The 19,446-nt window shown below is 39.9% G+C and overlaps 1 protein-coding gene across 2 annotated transcripts in view; it reads left to right on the top strand.

Annotated features, from left to right (window-relative positions):
- Nucleotides 1-19,446, top strand: part of LOC124613121 (serine/threonine-protein kinase greatwall) — a 114,755-nt gene that overhangs the window by 74,139 nt on the left and 21,170 nt on the right. For both annotated transcript variants that reach the window (XM_047141734.1, XM_047141735.1), the window contains exon 9: nucleotides 9,188-9,341. In XM_047141734.1, the coding sequence (XP_046997690.1) occupies nucleotides 9,188-9,341 (154 nt within the window). The remainder of the gene's footprint in view (nucleotides 1-9,187; nucleotides 9,342-19,446) is intronic.

The raw sequence follows: 19,446 nt of genomic DNA on the forward strand, positions 1-19,446 counted from the left end.
GAAGTCCTGAAAGTCCTTTGTGGATGAGGGGTGAGGCATAGACATAACATTGGAGATGGGGTCTGGCAGATTGTGAATCCCATACCAAGAGACCTCAAACTCCAAATAAACAACAGAAGGTTGAAAAAACTGAGGTTTCATGAAGTTGCACTGTATGCTTGGAGATTGTAAGACAGTGAAAAAAGTGTGCAAATTTTTCAAGTGATTGGCCATGGGGGAGCCCGTGACAACAGTATCATCCAGATAATTAATGCAACCTAGGACAGGCATTGTCAATTTACTCTAAAAATTGTTGGAAGATAGTGTTATAGAGACTAAAAGAAGTATTCAAAATCACAACTCCCCCATACTCTTTGTCCACAGAAACTTCCAGATGTGTGTCGGACAAATCATTTTGAGAAAAGTACTGGCCACCCAATATTTTCACTAACAGTTGCTTCTGGTGTAGGAGATGATATGTATTCACGATCAGCTGGGCGTTGGCAGTAGTATTGAAGTTGCCACAGAGGCAAAGTTTCCCGGTGTCTTCCGTACTAAAACCAGGAGAGACAACCGTTCATGAGCCATAACAGGTTGCACCACTCCCAGAGATTGAAGTCTGTCCAATTCTGTTTTCACCTGATAATTCAGGGTGAGAGGAATAGGATTTGTGCAACAAAAACGTAGCCATAGATTTTTCAGAAATATGAGCAGAAAAATTCATAGCACACTCTGTGCCTTCCAAAAACAAGTCCGAAAACTCCTCACACTGTGTTTACAATAGAGAACACAGTACCTGTTTGGACACAAGGTGAACTGCATCGGTGATAGAAAGTACAAAGACCTGAAATGTATCCATCCCGACCAGATTCTCAACACCTGCATCAGCAACCACCAAAAATGTAATGGGACAAAGCACCGACTTGTAAGAGGCAGATGCCGTAAATTGTCTAAATTGTCCCAACAGCTCAGTGTTATGTTTGTTACAACTGACCAGCTTTCACGTGACTGTATCAATGGTGCCAAGCCTGAACTCACATAGTTTTGAGAATTCAATGACGCCACTACAGCACCGGTTTCAACCTGTTGCCAGACCTCTTGGTGGAAAACACTTAACTCGATAAACAACTTGGGAGAAGTCGCAAGCATTGGAGTCATACAGTTTACATCCATGTCCACATCCTGAGGAACCTTCGGCAAATGACACATGGTGGAAATGTGTCCGTCCTTCCAGAAAGCATTACAAGTAGCCCACTGCCTACTGAACAGTTGTGCTGGACAAAACAGAAAGGACGAGATGGAAACAGAAAATGCTGATGCTGCTTCTGTGGCGGTCGCAGCTGCTTGGGTCGGCAGTGGTCTGCTCGGCACTGGGTCTGCATATTTACTGCCACCACTGCCGCTTCCTTGTGCAAGCTCTCTGTCACTCTATTGGGAACATCTCGTGACACTACTGCCACATTTCTTCTCACTTCAGTTTGGTCACACGTGCCTGAGAAACTTCAAAAGATTGTGCTATTTGCAAAACTTCTGACAATGGGGGGTTTTTCTCAGAGTGTAGGTTTCTGGTGCACTTCTTTGTCTAGAACTAACCATGTAATTTGGTTGCACAGCAAAGAGTCAGCACAAGAGTTATTATGGGCATCGATAATGAATTGACACTTAACAGCTAACGCCATGATGTTCAGCTGCCCAGGCCATATGTGATTGGTGTGGTTTCTTGTGCCATTGGTAGAGTTCAACACACGCCGCTATGACGTGTTTGTTTGCAGTGGTAGCAAGACAATAATTAAGTGTAATTCATGAGATGAATAAGGCTTTGCAGAAATTCAAGTGTCACACTGAAAGCCAAAAACTGCTGTCCGAGTCTGTTTTTGTAAGCTTCCCAATCCTCAGCTGAATTATCATATGGAGGAAAAGTGGATGGATAGACCAGTGGAAAGATACCCTGTCGTTTAATGGAAGCTGACAAAGTGGTCACTGCCGAAATAATCTGTTCAGTCAGGGCCAGTAGCACAGCATCCATAATGACTAAACGTAATTGCACCGCACTTAAAGACAACACATGCGGAAACTCGTTGCCAGTTGTGTAGTAACTTAGTTATACATGACACTGATCCAGGTAACACAAATATGGCTTAATTCATAAATCTCTGAACAGTAATGGAAATAAGCCTCTTGTGACTCCACATGTAACAAGACAAAAGAATATACAGAAGGTGCAACAGAAGCGATACACAGAACAACTTATGTGAGTGGTACGGATTAACAGAAATCACCGGTAGACATGCGGCGCGTAGACCATGCCGTGTGCACGCTTCCTAAAGATGGTTTCTAATGGCCAGCCTCTGCTGATACAGTTGGAGGTTGATTTAAGTACACACGTGTGGTGACAGTACGCTCGGCACACTGACACTGACACACACTAATAGCAGTATACGGAAATGTGCTATGGTGGGATGTGTGTACTCCAGGCTGGCGTGGTAAGACAGGTCGTTGTGTTAGTTTCCATTGTACAAACACCATAAAATTCAGAGGGGATATAAATGCTTTCATTGGCAAGCTGAATGATAAGTTGTTGTGTTTTTTGGGTGACGTTCAGTTCAGCTTTTCCTTCTGTGATTGTTGCATATATGCTGTGGGCTTACGCACTGCCATTCTGCATTGTGCCTAATCTGAATAACATGGCCTAACACATAAGGAGGCTATGGCACTTAACCATAGTTCTGCAGCTGAACCTGCTGGTGCTTTGTGGTTTCACATTATATTGAATTCTCTCTCTGGTATAGTTTACAGTTCTTTAATTTTAATCATTTGTGTGTTGTCGTGTACCTATTGTTCCGCACAAAATCCATTTTAGTCATATTTATTCTTCTTGCTGCTGCAATTTCCACAAATGTTAGTGTTGTTGTGCAAGGCTGGTGTAAGGTGTATTATGAAATTAAGTTCGAATTACTGGAATGCTAAGGCCTAAATTTGGGTAAAAGATGGCTTGTAACATGAAGCATTATTGATAATACAGAGAAAAGAGTTCTAGATGTGCTCCAGAGTTATACAAAAACTGGGATAGGCCTCTGAACTCTATTCTACCAATAGATGGTGCTTTAAGCATCTGAAGGTAAACGGTATTGGCTATAAATGTCAAAATGACAGATTCATAATACGGCAGCTATGGTTTGAGTTGCACATTACTCTATCTGTATTGTTCAATGTGCATGACTGCACAAGTTCAGCAGTTCTCAGTTGTGGCACTGGTAGATAGATAAGCCCATCCACCATGGCAGAGTTGTACCACATTGGAAGAGAAAAACTTGTCGGTAATTGTCCTTAGGCCCAAAACTGTCTAAAAAGGAAGATGACATCAATTTTCAGTTGTCCTGGGGCCAAATACTGCATAAAAATCAAAATGACATCAGTTTCTAATCATTGTGAAACGGGTGCAAGACATGTTCAATATGCTATCCACCATTTTCTGCCATAAGTTGAATTGAGTAACAGCCTGTTCTACAACATATTGAAGTGTCTCAGAAGTCACACTTCAGCATGAAGTAATTGGAGCACTGAACACATCTTTCAGATAACATCTCACCCAGAAGTCATATGAATTAAGATCAGGTGATTTGGATGTAGGGAAATAACGGCTGATAGTCCTAGCATTTTCGAAATACCTCTGCAGCAGTCACTTCACTGGCTGTGCAATATGCAGAGAAGTGCAATCTTGCATAAAAATGATCCAACCCACAAGTAAATGCTGTTGAAGAGTTGGTGAGCAAAGGGCTGTCATAGTGTTTACTAGTGACACTACGGGTAAAAAGACTCGCAGGACTCGTCTCAAAAATATGCTACCCTACAATAAATGGTACTGTAAGTCTGCACCACAAGTCACCTTTGCTGAATGAAATGGTTGCAGCTGATGTGTATGCAGATTTTCTGTTGCCTACCTTCTACAATTCTGCGTATTGACATATCCTGGGAGATAGAAATGGGTTTCGCCTGTCCACAGAATTTTCCATGGCCATTCCTTGTACACTTCCACGTGAGCAAGAAATCCCAGAGCAAATGTTTGTCTTGCTAGCAGGTCAACAGGAAGCAACTCCTGAACATGAACATGGGTCGTTTTGTGTGGATAGCAAGCAGAAAGTTTTGTAGGATTTTATGCACTGTACTCACAGGCATGTCCAATTTTAAAGCAATTCCACATGCGCTGCATGTTTTCTCAGCACTGCTCGACCCCTTCTGCAGTCCTGTGGCCATGTCTTCGACAAATGTCAGATCAACTGCTTCCCTCCCACTGCCACACTGCACTTCAAAAGAACCTGTCTTCTCAAGTTTTTGTAGCCTTTTTCCCCAGACCCATAGCAGACAATGAACCAACATTTATTTCATGGTCTTGAGTGTACGCAGCTTCTACAGGGCTAAAGTCACTGTTCTTGTAAAAGAGCTTTACCAGCAGTGATTGATGTTTCATGGAGAAAGTCATGTGGGCACCCTTGGATGCCAACTCATGAACAGCTATGACCTGTGTATGTACTGGTATGCATATTCTGACACAATGGTCAAATTGCATCAATTTTTGTTTGTTCCATGGCATTTCCCTCTGTGTCAATAATGTGCGGTTCAAATTTGACTTCATTTTGAGACGTGGTTCTGTTTCTACAGTGTTTTGAAACTGAAACTTTGATTATAGACACCCTGTATATACTAGCCTTTCATCTGTGGTAGTGATTGCATACACATTTGATTCATAGTGCACACATATCCTCCTCCACAATCTCTGTGCCTACCTCTTCTTTCCCCTATCTTTGTCCATCTTGTCTTTCCACCTCTATCTGTCCATCTCCTCCTCCTCTCTCTTTCTGATCATACGTCCTACCCACTTCTTCTGTCCATCTCCTTCTCCCCCTGACCCCTCTCCTTCTCCCCCTGACCCTCTCCTTCTCCCCCTGACCCTCTCCTTCTCCCCCTGACCCTCTCCTTCTCCCCCTGACCCTCTCCTTCTCCCCCTGACCCTCTCCTTCTCCCCCTGACCCTCTCCTTCTCCCCCTGACCCTCTCCCTCTCCTCCTTCCCCAGTCTCTGACCCTCTCCCTCTCCTCCTTCCCCAGTCTCTGACCCTCTCCCTCTCCTCCATCCCAAGTCTCTGACCCTCTCCCCCTTCACATCCTCTGCCCTCCCCATACCTCTGCCCTCCCCATACCTCTGCCCTCCACATCCATCTGCCCTCCACATCCGCTGCCCTCCACATCCGCTGCCCTCCACATCCGCTGCCCCCCACATCCATCTGCCCTCCCCATCCATCTGCCCTCCCTATAAAACACATTTTTTGCCCCTACTGGAGCTAGGAGGTTATGAAACCCATGGTGCTGATGCATGTGAACTTTGCTGATTGTGTGTCAAATTTGACTGAAATTTATGTATAGTTGTTTGGGTGGAGATCCCAGCCATACATACGTACATACATACATACATACATACATACATTTACTAAAATCTTCTCTGTTTACATGCTGCATCATTTCGAATGAAACACTCAAATTTTCGATAGCTTTCTCTACCATCATCATCAGGGGTTGAAATCACTGATCGCCAGATCTGGCATGGTGTTCTTCTTATTGAGTTGTAATGGCTAGTGTCTGGAACCTTCCATAGAGGCCCAGAGTGGTGCATGTTTGTAAGGAACATTGAGCTCAATGCTTCAGGGACTTAAAACATGCTGCTGGCCACTTGCGCCCTGCGACATCCTTCGGTCCCGCTGCAGGACGGAGCTGCTAGGAGCTGCCCAACTTGCGTTCTGTGATTGTGCCTCTCTGGCTTTCTGTGGCAGTCATTGGTTTCAGCTCTTGATCATAACGGCAGAGAAGGCTGTCGAAAGCTCAAGTGTTTTATTCAAAATTACGTGGCTTCTAAAGTGAGAAGACTATGAGAAAAACACACACACACACACACACACACACACACACACACAAACACACTCTGCTTTGTTTGTGTGTATATGTAATAATGAATTTTGTATAGTCACAACTGAGAGAGTAAGGAAAATATTAGTAAAGAACCCAATCCACAGCAACAGGTGATGCGCTGTTAGATACCTGACTGGATTCCTTATTGAAATAACTGATACCCTTCCTAAAATGTTGTAACTATATGATGAAACATAATTGAAGTTTGCAATTGAGGAAAATGATTGCTAGTGTTATAAGACTAAGCTTGATAGGATCCATGTCTTCAGATTTTCAACACTTTAACAATGTATGGTTTGTGAACTAATGTCTGCTACTGAAATTACATCCACTGATGCTCTTCATTTTAATAATTGTTTATGCTGTAACATTATAAATGAAATAACATTTGTAATAATGTTAAGTTCACAGAAGGCACAGTACTGTGGAGAAAAATACTGCGATAATAAAGCTAATCAAATAATTGTACTTCAATAGGTGAAAGTTAAAGAACGTAGTGGAAACAGTGGTAAAAAGTAGAGCAATGACATGGTAGTAGCACGATTATAATACTGTGGAATTAATGTATAATATGTAAGTCTTTACTATGTGGAAAAATGTTTCACAAAGTCTAATTCAGTGCCATAATTGTTTTGTAATAGTACTTAAAAATACACTACTGGCCATTAAAATTGCTACACCATGGAGGTGATGTGCTACAGCCGTGAAATTTAACCAACAGGAAGAAGATGCTGTGATATGCAAATGATTAGCTTTTCAGAGCATTCACACGAGGTAGGCACCAGTGGCGACACCTACAACGTGCTGACATTAGGAAAGTTTCCAACCGATTTCTCATACACAAACAGCAGGTGACCGGCGTTGCCTGCTGAAACGTTGTTGTGATGCCTCGCATGAGGAGGAGAAATGCGTACCATCACGTTTCCAACTTTGATAAAGGTCAGGATGTAGCCTATCGTGATTGCGGTTTATCGTATCGCAACATTGCTGCTTGCGTCGGTTGAGATCCAATGACTGTTAGCAGGATATGGCATCGGTGGGTTCAGGAGGGTAATACGGAATCAGATCTGATTTGACTAAACATTTCACAAATTAAGAGTTAAATTCCACATTGGGTCATTGGTGCTCTCGGTGCCTTGCATCAATTGAAAAGAGGCAAAATCGCTGGTGTCAGATTGTTACATGCCTCCAATTAGGTACTATCCAGTTTTTGTGTTGTGTGGCCCACATTTGCAAGGTACATGACTCCAAGTGAATCTTGAATGCAGTTTCTTACACAGTATTAACTTGGAAACTTACTGAGGTGGGCCTGAATTCAATGACAAGAGCAGCTCCTGTAGAGTTTCTAACAGATTGTCATTGACAAGGTGCGACTCTCATTTCAGGTCCCTGTTGGTTAGGATCGTTATAGGACCACAATTATTGTCCTGTGTTACATGGCTGTGAATGATAACATCTTGTAGAATATTGCACTGTCGACATATACAAACCAACAGATAGGCAACTTTGTTCATGGCGTTATCATGGGCATGTCCAAACATGTTAGCTCCTTTTTCCAATTCTACCATTTTGACTCATCTTACTGCGCTGATTCCATGCAACTAACGGGCAGACTTAAGTCAGTGTATAGGGTTACATGACTACGTGGTATCAGTTTTAGACAAGATACAGCCTTCCAGAGTGTTCAGCATCCTCATTTGAGCGAGTGGCTAATATTTTGTCTGTGGAGCTTTTGAATCCACTGGATGCAAAGTAAAATTTCTGTTTGAGTAGACGTTCCCATAGTGTATCAGTGGAATGAAAACACGAAATGGAATTACTCATGTTAATGTGTTAACAAAAATGTTTTTAGTTGCACAAAGTGACATAAATATTTAAACACTATAATTTTTGTTAAGAATGATAAAACAGCTGTTTTTAATTTTTTTATGTTTCTCTCACAATTTACAATTGGAGATTATTATTGTTGGTTGGCTGTAGTTTGGGGTCTTACCATTTTATGTTTAATGGGAAGCAACAGCATTTTTGAGAAGGATGCACACTTAAATATTTCAGGCAGCCTCTTGCATTGTGTTTTGAATGCTTTTGGGAACTCTGGAGAGTTTGGTGGGAAATTCAACTTTCTGTTGATTGAAATGTATGTATTAATCATATTTTGATATACTGCTATTTCACTAACATCTGATGGAGAACCAGTTGATAGAGAATTTTAATCTGATTCTCCATTAATTCTGTTTCTCCACATTGTTCCTGTCCTTGATTTGTAAAATGTTAATGGGATGAATATTCAACTCAAAGTTATTCCTCCAATCTCAGGTTTACTTGTCTCCTATCAAAGTACTTTTTATCCCAGCTTGACAGGAATGACTTATGATTTGAATGACAAACTGTTGGATCATAATCTTTAAATTCTTTCAATAACAGCTGTATCGAAAATAACTTTACAACTTTGAAAAAATCGTGTTGATATATTTATTTAATCATAACTGAAGAAAACTTCACAAGCCAAGATTGCTAAAAAGCATTTTATTGAATGACTGTTATTGAAAGAGCTGCGCTGTCATCAACAAACATTACGCTTTAAATTTTTTACAACATATTATCCATCAGTGTTGCAAGTCGCTTCACATTGCATATGCACTTCCCACTGCCATGAAGATCACTGCACATTGGAATCTTCATCGCCAACCACAGTGTGAATGTGGAGTGGGGTCTTCACTGTTATCACATTGTGTCTGTCTGAGAATGTAAAACAGGGGTTAGTCATCTCACATTACTATCTCTGACACCACCATACGTAGGTTGAGCTTTCTTAGTAAAAATGATATTTTTTATAGAACATTTAAAATTTACTGAAATAACTTTATAAAAAGATTTTATGAGTAAATATTATTTCTCAGACAGTAAAAAGTCTTCAGCTTTTGTAATTAATTCCAGCTGAACTCAAAATAGCAACTATAAAAATAACAGTTGCTGTGAGCACAAACATAGTCAGATTTGTTCTCACATGCAACAAGTACTCGTTGAAGTAAAATTTTTGATTTCAACCAGAAAATTTTGAGCGAATTGTAAAATTGTCACTGTGTACTTACCTATCTCAAGTCCTGTACGTGTATTTCACTGGATTGTTAATGTCTTTGCAATGTAGCAACAGATCTTCCTTTTCTACTGTGAAGTATTTTTTTACTAACCTAACATGTTTGCAATATGTATTAGTAAAAGCAGTTTACAGTTATTTTTTGTTTGCAGCACTCTGTCATGAGTCCTGTCACACCGCTTAATTCAGCACACATACCATTCAGAACACCAAAATCTGTCCGTCGAGGAAAAGTTGCAAGTGATCACCGAGTGCTGGGCACTCCAGATTATCTAGCACCAGAATTATTACTGGATGAACCACATGGTAAGAATTTTAGTTCTCTGTAACTATTTTTTATTTACTTAAATATTTGATAGCAATATCAATGCAAAGGAGAAGAATGTTGTTTCCCAAAGTAGTTGAGTCAAAAACAGTGCAAAGTTATACATGCTCAAGTTGAAGTGTCGCTTTCAGAAAAGTTAATATTCTACATAGTAGGCATGACAAGCAGTTTACTGAGCAGAGGACAACACACCAAGCAATGTGGCACAGTGGTAAGAGCGTCATGTTATGTTCGGCAGACCAGCTGATCAAATCTTTTTCTGTAAATCCTGATTTAGGTTTTCTGTGATTTCACTCAATTGCCTGGAATGGTTTCTTTTACGCATTCAGGAGGATGACGGTTCAATCCCGCGTCCGGCCACCCTGATTTAGGTTTTCCGTGATTTCCCTAAAATCGCTCCAGGCAAATGCCGGGATGGTTCCTTTCAAAGGGCACGGCCGACTTCCTTCCCCATCCTTCCTTAATCCGATGAGACCGATGACCTCACTGTCTGGTCTCTTTCCCCAAACCAACCAACCAACCAACCAACCAATGGTTTCTTTTAAAGGGCATGGCCAATTTCCTTGCACATCTTTGCTCAGTCACACAGTACATTAATTCAGATACATTATATAACTACACACACAGACAAAATAATGTTTTATGTGCTTTCTCTTCTAAGTAGTACAGTTATTATTTTGTCAGCATTCCCAAACATTACACAAGGAATTTTAAAACTAGGTACCTGAAAATGAGAATAGTGAAGTTTGGTATTATAATCCTAGAACCATTCAGGAGCAAAAAGATCAACAAGCAGTCATTGCATAACTGTCTGCTCTCCTTCTCCATATGTATATTGATCTTTTTCCCCTCCATCTGAACACATCTTGCATCAATGATTTGCACTGGTCCTGTCAGCTATAGCTCACACATATACGAACTAATACTGGAAAACAAGTACATTTCATGTAACTTATTAGGGCATAGAGTTACTTTTTGGATTGCCTGTGTTTCATTGTTACAGCTATATTTTAATCGTACTGAGTTTCACATTTGAAGTGTTGAATTATTCAGCCACCTAGAAAATAAGTAAAAATAATAAAACCTCTCACTGTAAAGGGGGAGGGGGGGGGGAGAGAGAGAGAGAGAGAGAGAGAGAGAGAGAGAGAGAGAGAGAGAGAGAGAGAGAGTTGGGGGGGGGGGGGGAGATGACAACTACTCAGACTGCCTTCAGCTTATGTCAGTATGGTTTGCAGAGGCAGCTGTTGGTAACACAATACATGCTACTGTACAGGGTGGTCCATTGATCGTGACTGGGCCAAATATCTCATGAAATAAGTGTCAAACGAAAAAACTACAAAGAACGGAACTTGTCTAGCTTGAAGGGGGAAACCAGATGGCGCTATGGTTGCCCGCTAGATGGCGCTGCCATAGGTCAAACGTATATCAACTGCATTTTTTAAAATAGGAAACCCCATTTTTTATTACATATTCGTGTAGTACGTAAAGGAATATGAATGTTTCAGTTGGACTACTTTTTTTGCTTTGTGATAGATGGCGCTGTAATTATCACAAACATATGGCTCACAATTTTAGATGAACAGTTGGTAACAGGTAGGTTTTTTAAATTAAAATACAGAACGTAGGTATGTTTGAACATTTTATTTCGGTTGTTGCAATGTGATGCATGTACCTTTGTGAACTTATCATTTATGAGAACACATGCTGTTACAGTGTGATTACCTGTAAATACCACATGAATGCAATAAATGCTCAAAATGATGTCCATCAACCTCATTGCATTTGGCAATACGTGTAACGACATTCCTCTCAACAGCGAGTAGTTTGCCTTCCATAATGTTCGCACATGCATTGACAATACGCTGACGCATGTTGTCAGGCGCTGTCGGTGGATCGCGATAGCAAATATCCTTCAACTTTCACACAGAAAGAAATCGGGGGACTTCAGATCTGGTGAACGTTCTTAGACGACCAATCCACCTGTCATGAAATTTGCTATTCAATACCGCTTTCAACCGCATGCGAGCTATGTGCTGGACGTCCATCATGTTGGAAGTACATTGCTATTCTGTCTTGCAGTGAAACATTTTGTAATAACATAGATAGAACATTAAGTAGGAAATCAACATACATTGCACCATTTAGATTGCCATAGATAAAATGGGGGCCAATTATCCTTCTACCCATAATGCCGCATCATACATTAACCGCCAAGGTCGCTGATGTTCCAGGTGTCGCAGCCATCGTGGGTTTTCCGTTGCCCAATAGTGGATATTATGCCGGTTTATGTTACCGCTGTTGGTGAATGATGCTTCGTTGATAAATAGAACGCGTGCAAAAAATCTGTCATCGTCCTGTAATTTCTCTTGTGCCCAGTGGCAGAACTGTACATGACGTTCAAAGCCGTTGCCATGCAATTCCTGGTGCATAGAAATATGGTACGGGTGCAATCGATGTCGATGTAGCATTCTCAACACCGACGTTTTTGAGATTCCCAATTCTCGCGCAATTTGTCTGCTACTGATGTGTGGATTAGCCGTGACAGCAGCTAAAACACCTACTCGGACATCATCATTTGTTGCTGGTCGTGGTTGACATTTCACATGTGGCTGAACACTTCCTGTTTCCTTAAATAACGAAACTATCCAATGAACGGTCCGGACACTTGGATGACGTCATCCAGGATACCGAGCAGCATACATAGCACATGCCCGTTGGGCATTTTGATCACAATAGCCATACATCAACACGATATCGACCTTTTCCGCAATAGGTAAACGGTCCCTTTTAACATGGGTAATGTACCACGAAGCAAATACCGTCCGCACTGGTGGAAAGTTATGTGATACCACATACTTATACGTTTGTGACTATTACTGCACCATCTGTCACAAAGCGAAAAAAGTGGTCCAACTAAAACATTCATATTTCTTTACATACTACACAAATATGTAATAAAAAATGGGGTTTCCTATTTTAAAAAACGCAGTTGATATCTGTTTGACCTATGGCAGCACCATCTAGCGGGCCAACCATAGCGCCATCTGGTTTCCCCCTTCAAGCTAGACAAATTTTGTTCTTTGTAGTTTTTTTGTTTTATGCTTATTTCGTGAGATATTTGGCCTGGTCACTATCAATGGACCATCCTGTATATTAGAACAGGGAATCAGCAAGAAAAATTAATTCTGTCTCCTCTTCTACCAACTACTCCATTGAAAGATGAGAGTAGAGAGAAGAGAGTGTGGTTGGATTAAAAGAACGAGAGACTAAGAACAAAAACGTAGATGATGAGCTCATAGTACTCAAAGTGATGATAATTTCAGTAAAGGGTGATTTTTTGATTTATTTTTATTTTATTTATTTATTTATTTTTTTGCCTATGATCAGGGTTTTTATGTTAAAGTGGTAAGTCTGATCCATCATTACATTCTGTAACAGAAAGTGAAGAGGAGAAATTTCGCTCAAAATTGTGTCCCGTATTGGTATGGACTTGACACATCTTTCCATGCAAGATTACTAAAATGTATGACAATTTGGCTTTAAACATACATTGAAATTAATCACTGAAAGAAAACTGTTAAAATTAACTGTAGCAGATGGCCATTATTGATGGTGGATGCATCTTAGTTAGTGGCCAAATGGACTTCTAGACAAATGCTATAAAATTTAGAAAAGATTACATCTTTTAATATAACCATCAGCTTTGTGGGGCCGGTATTTGTTGTTTATGTGCAAAACAGAATCATAGCTTGGAGACCGTGGTCAGATCATTTAAGGTTTTGTGCTTGCATTCAACTTTGCAATATACTTCGTGATGATTGGCAATTAATGTTGGGGACACTGTAGCAAGCTGCAAATAAATAAATGGCAGAATACTAATTGCATTCAGCCACTGCATCTCCATGTCATGATCCATTAAACTCGTATTGGTTGCTGGCTGTAACCATAAAGCCTTTAAATATTTCATGTATCGTTTATAGGAGAACAGGTAAAATGAGAACTTGTGAGATGTAAGTAATTTACATTAATTTAACTACAAATGGTTCTAAAGCTAATACATGACCCTTACATCACATTTGTGTACACAAAAGCCAGATTAATTAGTGACACACAAGGAATGCAGTTACAGTGTGTCCTTTTGGTCTAAAGGCTAACAGACAAGTGAGAGAGATCCAAACGAGAATGCACTTCATTTACTTTCTAAAACAGAAAGCATATTACAATCAATCGTAATTGGCCACTGAAATATTATTTATGAAATAATAATTACATTTCACATAATTAATTTACATAGGTTATTTAGATTTGAATTTATTTACAGTAGATAATTAGATAAGTGCACATTTTTGTGCTTTCTGTTGTTTTTGTGATGTTACATAAACATGAAATTATGTGGGTCTGTCCATGTAATGCTTCAGACTGTGAATCCTTGAGGAATTAAAAGTCCTGGGCAAAGGGAAAAACCAACTACACAGGTACACAAGATGATTATATTAAAGTTTGGAGAACGGTGACTGTATGCTGCTTCAGCAAGTTCACTTTAGCATTCTTGATGTAGTCAGTATTCCGCATGGACAAGAGCGCCTGAGGAATACTTAGCAAGTCACTGAAGTTGCTTTCTCTCACACTGTGTAAGCATTTTCTTCTTGAGTTGCCAGAGGGCTGCACTTGCTGGATCTCTCTTTAGTGACAATGTTGAGCTTGAGAGAGAGAGAGAGAGAGAGAGAGAGAGAGAGAGAGAGTCCTTTGTAGTTGTGGGTGCGTGCACACGCAAGTCCTAAAATGGCGTGTAACAAGATGATGCGGTTAGAAAACTTAGATATAGTACATTAACTTTCAGGACTGGAAATCGAAGTATATTCCTGTGTTTTGTATGGCAACCAGATTCATGTCTTATTTTCCATTTGTCTCTTCAGATTACTGTTGCCAGCATTCTCTCCCATTTCAGACAGTGCAAATAGACTTTTATCATCTGCAATACCTGGTCGTGTGAAAAATTCCAATGAAAATGAAAATGAGCAAGATTGTTTGGAACTAGATGATCAGCTGCAAGTGCCAGTGTTCCAGAAAGAAGTGGTTGTACCCTTACTATACCCTCCCCACCTTTTTTTACATCAGTGAAGAGTTTGATTAATTTACTCATTTTCTTGATGGTAATGAACTTACTTTTGTATTTTAAGTGGGATAACAATTGTGTTCCTATCTCATGGCTGTATTTTTCAGTTTCATTTAAAATGTTACAAAACCATTGAAAGGGTGATCACGTGATGACAGGGTTAACAGTAATTCATACTACTTTTGGCTTATTCCCATCACCAGTAGTGCTAAAAGCAATTGCAATAAATACAATTCTTTTTGAAGCTGGATATTGTCTGTAAGATGTTGATCATGAAGCTGTTGCTGTTTCACCCTAAAACCATGTATTTTGCTCACCTTTGGTGTCTGATGGGACTCGCTGGGGATGAAAATTCGGCTGTACTCTTAACAATCATTACTTTGTTTGGGCAGATATGTAAGGCTGAAGAACATCTGAAGTTAGTCTCAATATTTTCACATTGAGTAAAAACATTTGAGGACTTTAAAACTAGATATTGTATCTGAAGATCAAGACAGCATGCCCCTTTATTGGATAAGTCACTTGTGTGAAATTTCATTAATTGTAATGTAATGCACAGGGTGGCATCAGTGCCCAGGAAACTGACATCAAGGTCACGGAAGCTGAAAGAAAAACAGAATGTTAACTGCCAAAAACTGACCCCCGAAGAAGCTTTTTTCCTCAAAAATGTATACATTGACCTGAGGGAAATGGAGAGGAGGCCACTGAGATCTAGATGAAACTCATAATTTGAGAGAGCAGGAAAGGAGTGTGTTAATGGTACAAGTGTTGGTGTCCTTGTTCAGTCCTCTGTCCATGACTGTGCCTGAGGACCTTACTTGACTCTTCTTTTGCAACCCCATTGGTCAGCTGCTGAATGATCAATTGAGGAGAAATGAGTAATGAGTTTTTACTGAGATTTTGTATACAAATAATCAATTAAAAGGAACATAGTCAAACTCTTGTTTTGCTGAAAATATGCTCTCGGATCACAGCTTCATGCTCCCTCTGCAACCTCTGCTCCTAAAACCAAACTGAGATTTATCCTTGAATTATGCCGTCTGAGGTATACTGTTTGAGTTATTGTGTTTTAAAGTAGCTTAGCATATTCTGGTGGTAGAGATGGTCTTCTAATTGCATGCATATCTAAAACTTTTTACTGACTGGTCTCGCATTAAATATATTATTCTGTGTGGTTCAGTGCTGTGCTAATGTAAGTTGTAGCTTTGTCAGCTTGCTTGATTTAGCAAGATGCTGAATACTTAAGGTAATAGACAAATACTGTATTTGAGAGGACTGTGGGTCTCTATGCAGCCATTCTCTGTTAAGTTGATTTGGATGGGTCCACAGCCTTAATGTGATTATGGAACATGGTCATTTCCACTTATGGCTGTCAGAATTTTTTTATTTTTTTATTTATTGCTATTGCAGTGTAGATAATAAATTACCTTCAGCCAGAGAACTCAAACACAAATGTAGTGAAACAGGTGCTCGACAGCAACATTATGTGTACTGCTGTGTTGTGCTTTGGTGTAATTGGGAAGGAGAAGGGGCCACACATTACGAGCTATGGTTACCTAAACAGGCAGACCTGTGAGGACAGCTGACATTATTGCATGTACAGTAGCTTTATTACCATCACTCATCGTAACAAAGCTACTGATAGGCATGTGCAGCTGTGGGTAATAGCTACTCTACAATATATGTAGTTTGAGGCTAAAATAGCTGCTGATTTCACAATGTATATTTCTCAACTAAAAATACAAGTGGTATCAAGAAAGTAAGTTTTGCTGGACACTTGAAAGAAAGTGCAAAAAGTAATGACAAAATACGCTTAGGAATAAAAGCTGACCTGGGATTCTGTTCCAACACTGTTTCCATCCATGCTAAGACAGCTGGCTTTGTGAAACCCAAAGTTGTTTAACTTTGTATGTAATGTTGTTATAATGATAAACAAATAGTAACAGTTTGTTTGGAGGTGCAAGGGAAGCCTTCAGATGAAAATCAGGTAGGGCGATGTTGGCAATGTGGTCTGTAATGAGATGTTTCATTCATCTACATCTACGTGATTACTCTGTTATTCACAATTAAGTGCCAGGCAGAGGGTTCAATGAACCACCTTCAAGCTGTCTCTCTACCACTCGACTCTCAAACGTCGCGTGGGAAGAACAAGTGCTTAAATTTTTCTGTGTGAGGCCTGATTTCTCTTACTTCATTGTGATGATCATTTCTCCCTATGTAGGTGAGTGCCAACAGAATGTTTTTACAATTGGAGGAGAAAACTGGTGATTGAAATTTCATGAAAATATCCCATTGCAATGATAAACACCTTTGTTTTAATGATTGCCACTCTAATTCACATGTCATGTCTGTGGCACTCTCCCCCCTATTTCACAATAATACAAAATGAGCCACCCATCTTTGAACTTTTTTCAGTATTGTCGCAGAAGAAGTTGAATAGCACCGTGGTGTAGTGGTTATGATACTGAACTGTTGCATAGAGGGTCGTGAGTTCAAAACTTACCCGGACTGTACAATTTTAATTTCTATATTCGGTTCGAGTACATTCTAGAAGTATCCACAAATGTCAAAAATCATTGTACTGGAATGTTTTGTAGCTGTATATATATATACTGTATATGTTCTGGCTGGAGGCAGTTCGCTCCGCACTCGTGCATGTCCAAGTGCTGAATAAACCTTTGTTAAGTGAAGTTAGTGTTTGTCATTCATCTAATTACACCTTCTTCTACGTAACATTATTCTGATGGAGGCGCTTGGTGTTGGAACTTGTGATAGAGCACATTATCGACGACACAGTGGCTCCCATCAGACCATGACAGAGCCGCCGTTTACGTGGCGAGAAACTCGAGTTCAAGCCATATTCAACAGATTACAATCTAAAACAATAAACTGGTAGCCAAGATGACAGGAATTCTTTTTATTCCATGATCACCGGTTTCGGCAAAACTAAAGCCGCCATCATCGGATCTTAGGATATATGTGGGTTACAACATCAAGGCGAACAATGGTGATATTAATAGTTGCCTATAACATGCAGGCCTTACAAAATTGTCGGTAGTAGCTCATAGGTGTCCAAGAGAGATGACATTATAAATGTTAAGTGTCTCCATCACTTGCAAGTGCAAGCTAGATACCTAGGTTCTGCTGATGTACCAGTGTTCTGCTGATGAATCACGGTCTTTGGTCTGACCCACAACATTGTCTGTGTGATTGTTCCAATTTAGGTTATTTGTAATTGTAATCCCTAAGTATTTATTTGAATTTACAGCCTTCATATTTGTGTGACTTATCACGTAATCGAAATTTAGCGGATTTCTTTTGGTACTGATGTGAATAACTTCACGCTTTCCTTTATTCAGGGCCAATTGCCACTTTTCGCAGCACACAGATATCTTATCTAAATCATTTTGCAATTAATTTTGGTCATCTGATTATTTTACAAGGCAGTAAATGACAGCATCATCTGGAAATAATCTAAGAGGGCTACTGAGATTGTCTCCTATGTTGTTAATATAGATCAGGAACAATAGAGGGCCTATATCACTTCCTTGGAGAATGCTGGATATTTCTTCTGTTTTACTTGATGACTTTCCATCTGTTACTACGAACTGTGACCTTTCTGACAGGAGATCACAAATCCAGTCGCATAACTGAGGCGATACTCCGTAGGCACACGATTTGGTTAGAAGACTCTTGTGAGAAACTGTGTTGAAAGCTTTCTGAAAATCTAAAAATATGATGTCAATTTGACATCCCCTGTCAATAGCACTCATTAGTTCATGAGTATATAGAGCTAGTTGTGTTCCGCAAGAACAATATTTTCTGAATCCATGCTGACCGTGTGTCTGTAAATAGATTTCTTCGAGGTACTTCATAATGTTGAGATACAGTATATATTCCAAAACCCTACTGCAAATTGACTTTAGTGTTACCTTTTTTGGGTGTTGGTGTGACTTGAGCAACTTTCCAGTCTTTAGATAAGGAACTGTCTGTGAGCGAGCGGTTGTATATAATTGATAAGTATGGAGCTATTGCACCTGCATACTCCGAAAGGAACCTGACTGGTATACCATATTTACCCGAATCTAAGCTGCACTCGAATCTAAGCCGCACCTGAAAAATGAGACTCGAAACAAAGGAAAAAAAGATTTCCCGAATCTAAGCCGCACCTGAAATTTGAGACTCGAAATTCAAGGGGAGAGAAAAGTTTTAAGCCGCACCTCCAAATCGAAACAAAGTTGGTCCATTGTAATATGAGACACAATTGAGGTCGAATGAATGACGATACAGCTACAGTAGTTTGGTTCGAGTCGTAAGCTTTACCAGGTAGCCATTGCTATGGCCGGTATTACACTATCAAATTTCTTTGTCAAAGATTTGATCAAAGATGTGATCCAATATTCCGTCCAATATATTTGACAAAGATCTTTGACGTAGCGCTAGAAGGGGTGTTACACTGTCATCAAATTTTTCGTCAAAGTTCAAGATGGCTGACAACAACTTGTTATTTAACCGCAGCAGTTCTACATACTCCAATTGCATTGTGTGCACATGTGGAAAAGAAGGGGGGGGGGGGGGGAAATGGAACCATACATACGAGGTTGACAGTCTTTAAAGTCCTGGGATTACAACTTGATAATAAATTCGGTTGGGAGGAGCACACCACAGAACTGCAGAAAGGCCTTAACAAATCTGTATTTGAAATTCGAGTGTTAGCAGACATAGGCAACATAAAAATGAAAAAGCTTGCATACTTTCATTCCATAATGTCATATGGGATAATATTTTGGGGGTAAATCTTGAAGTCAAACAAAAGTTTTCAAGGTCCAAAAGCGTGTAATACGTATTATTTGTGGAGTAAATTCACGGACCTCCTGCAGAAACCTCTTCAAAGAACTGGGTATACTAACTACTGCCTCTCAGTATATTTACTTCTTAATGAAATTTGTCGTAAATAATATATCTCTTTT

Source organism: Schistocerca americana, chromosome 4 (genome assembly GCF_021461395.2).
Source record: "Schistocerca americana isolate TAMUIC-IGC-003095 chromosome 4, iqSchAmer2.1, whole genome shotgun sequence".
In the NCBI taxonomy this organism is placed as follows: domain Eukaryota; kingdom Metazoa; phylum Arthropoda; class Insecta; order Orthoptera; family Acrididae; genus Schistocerca; species Schistocerca americana.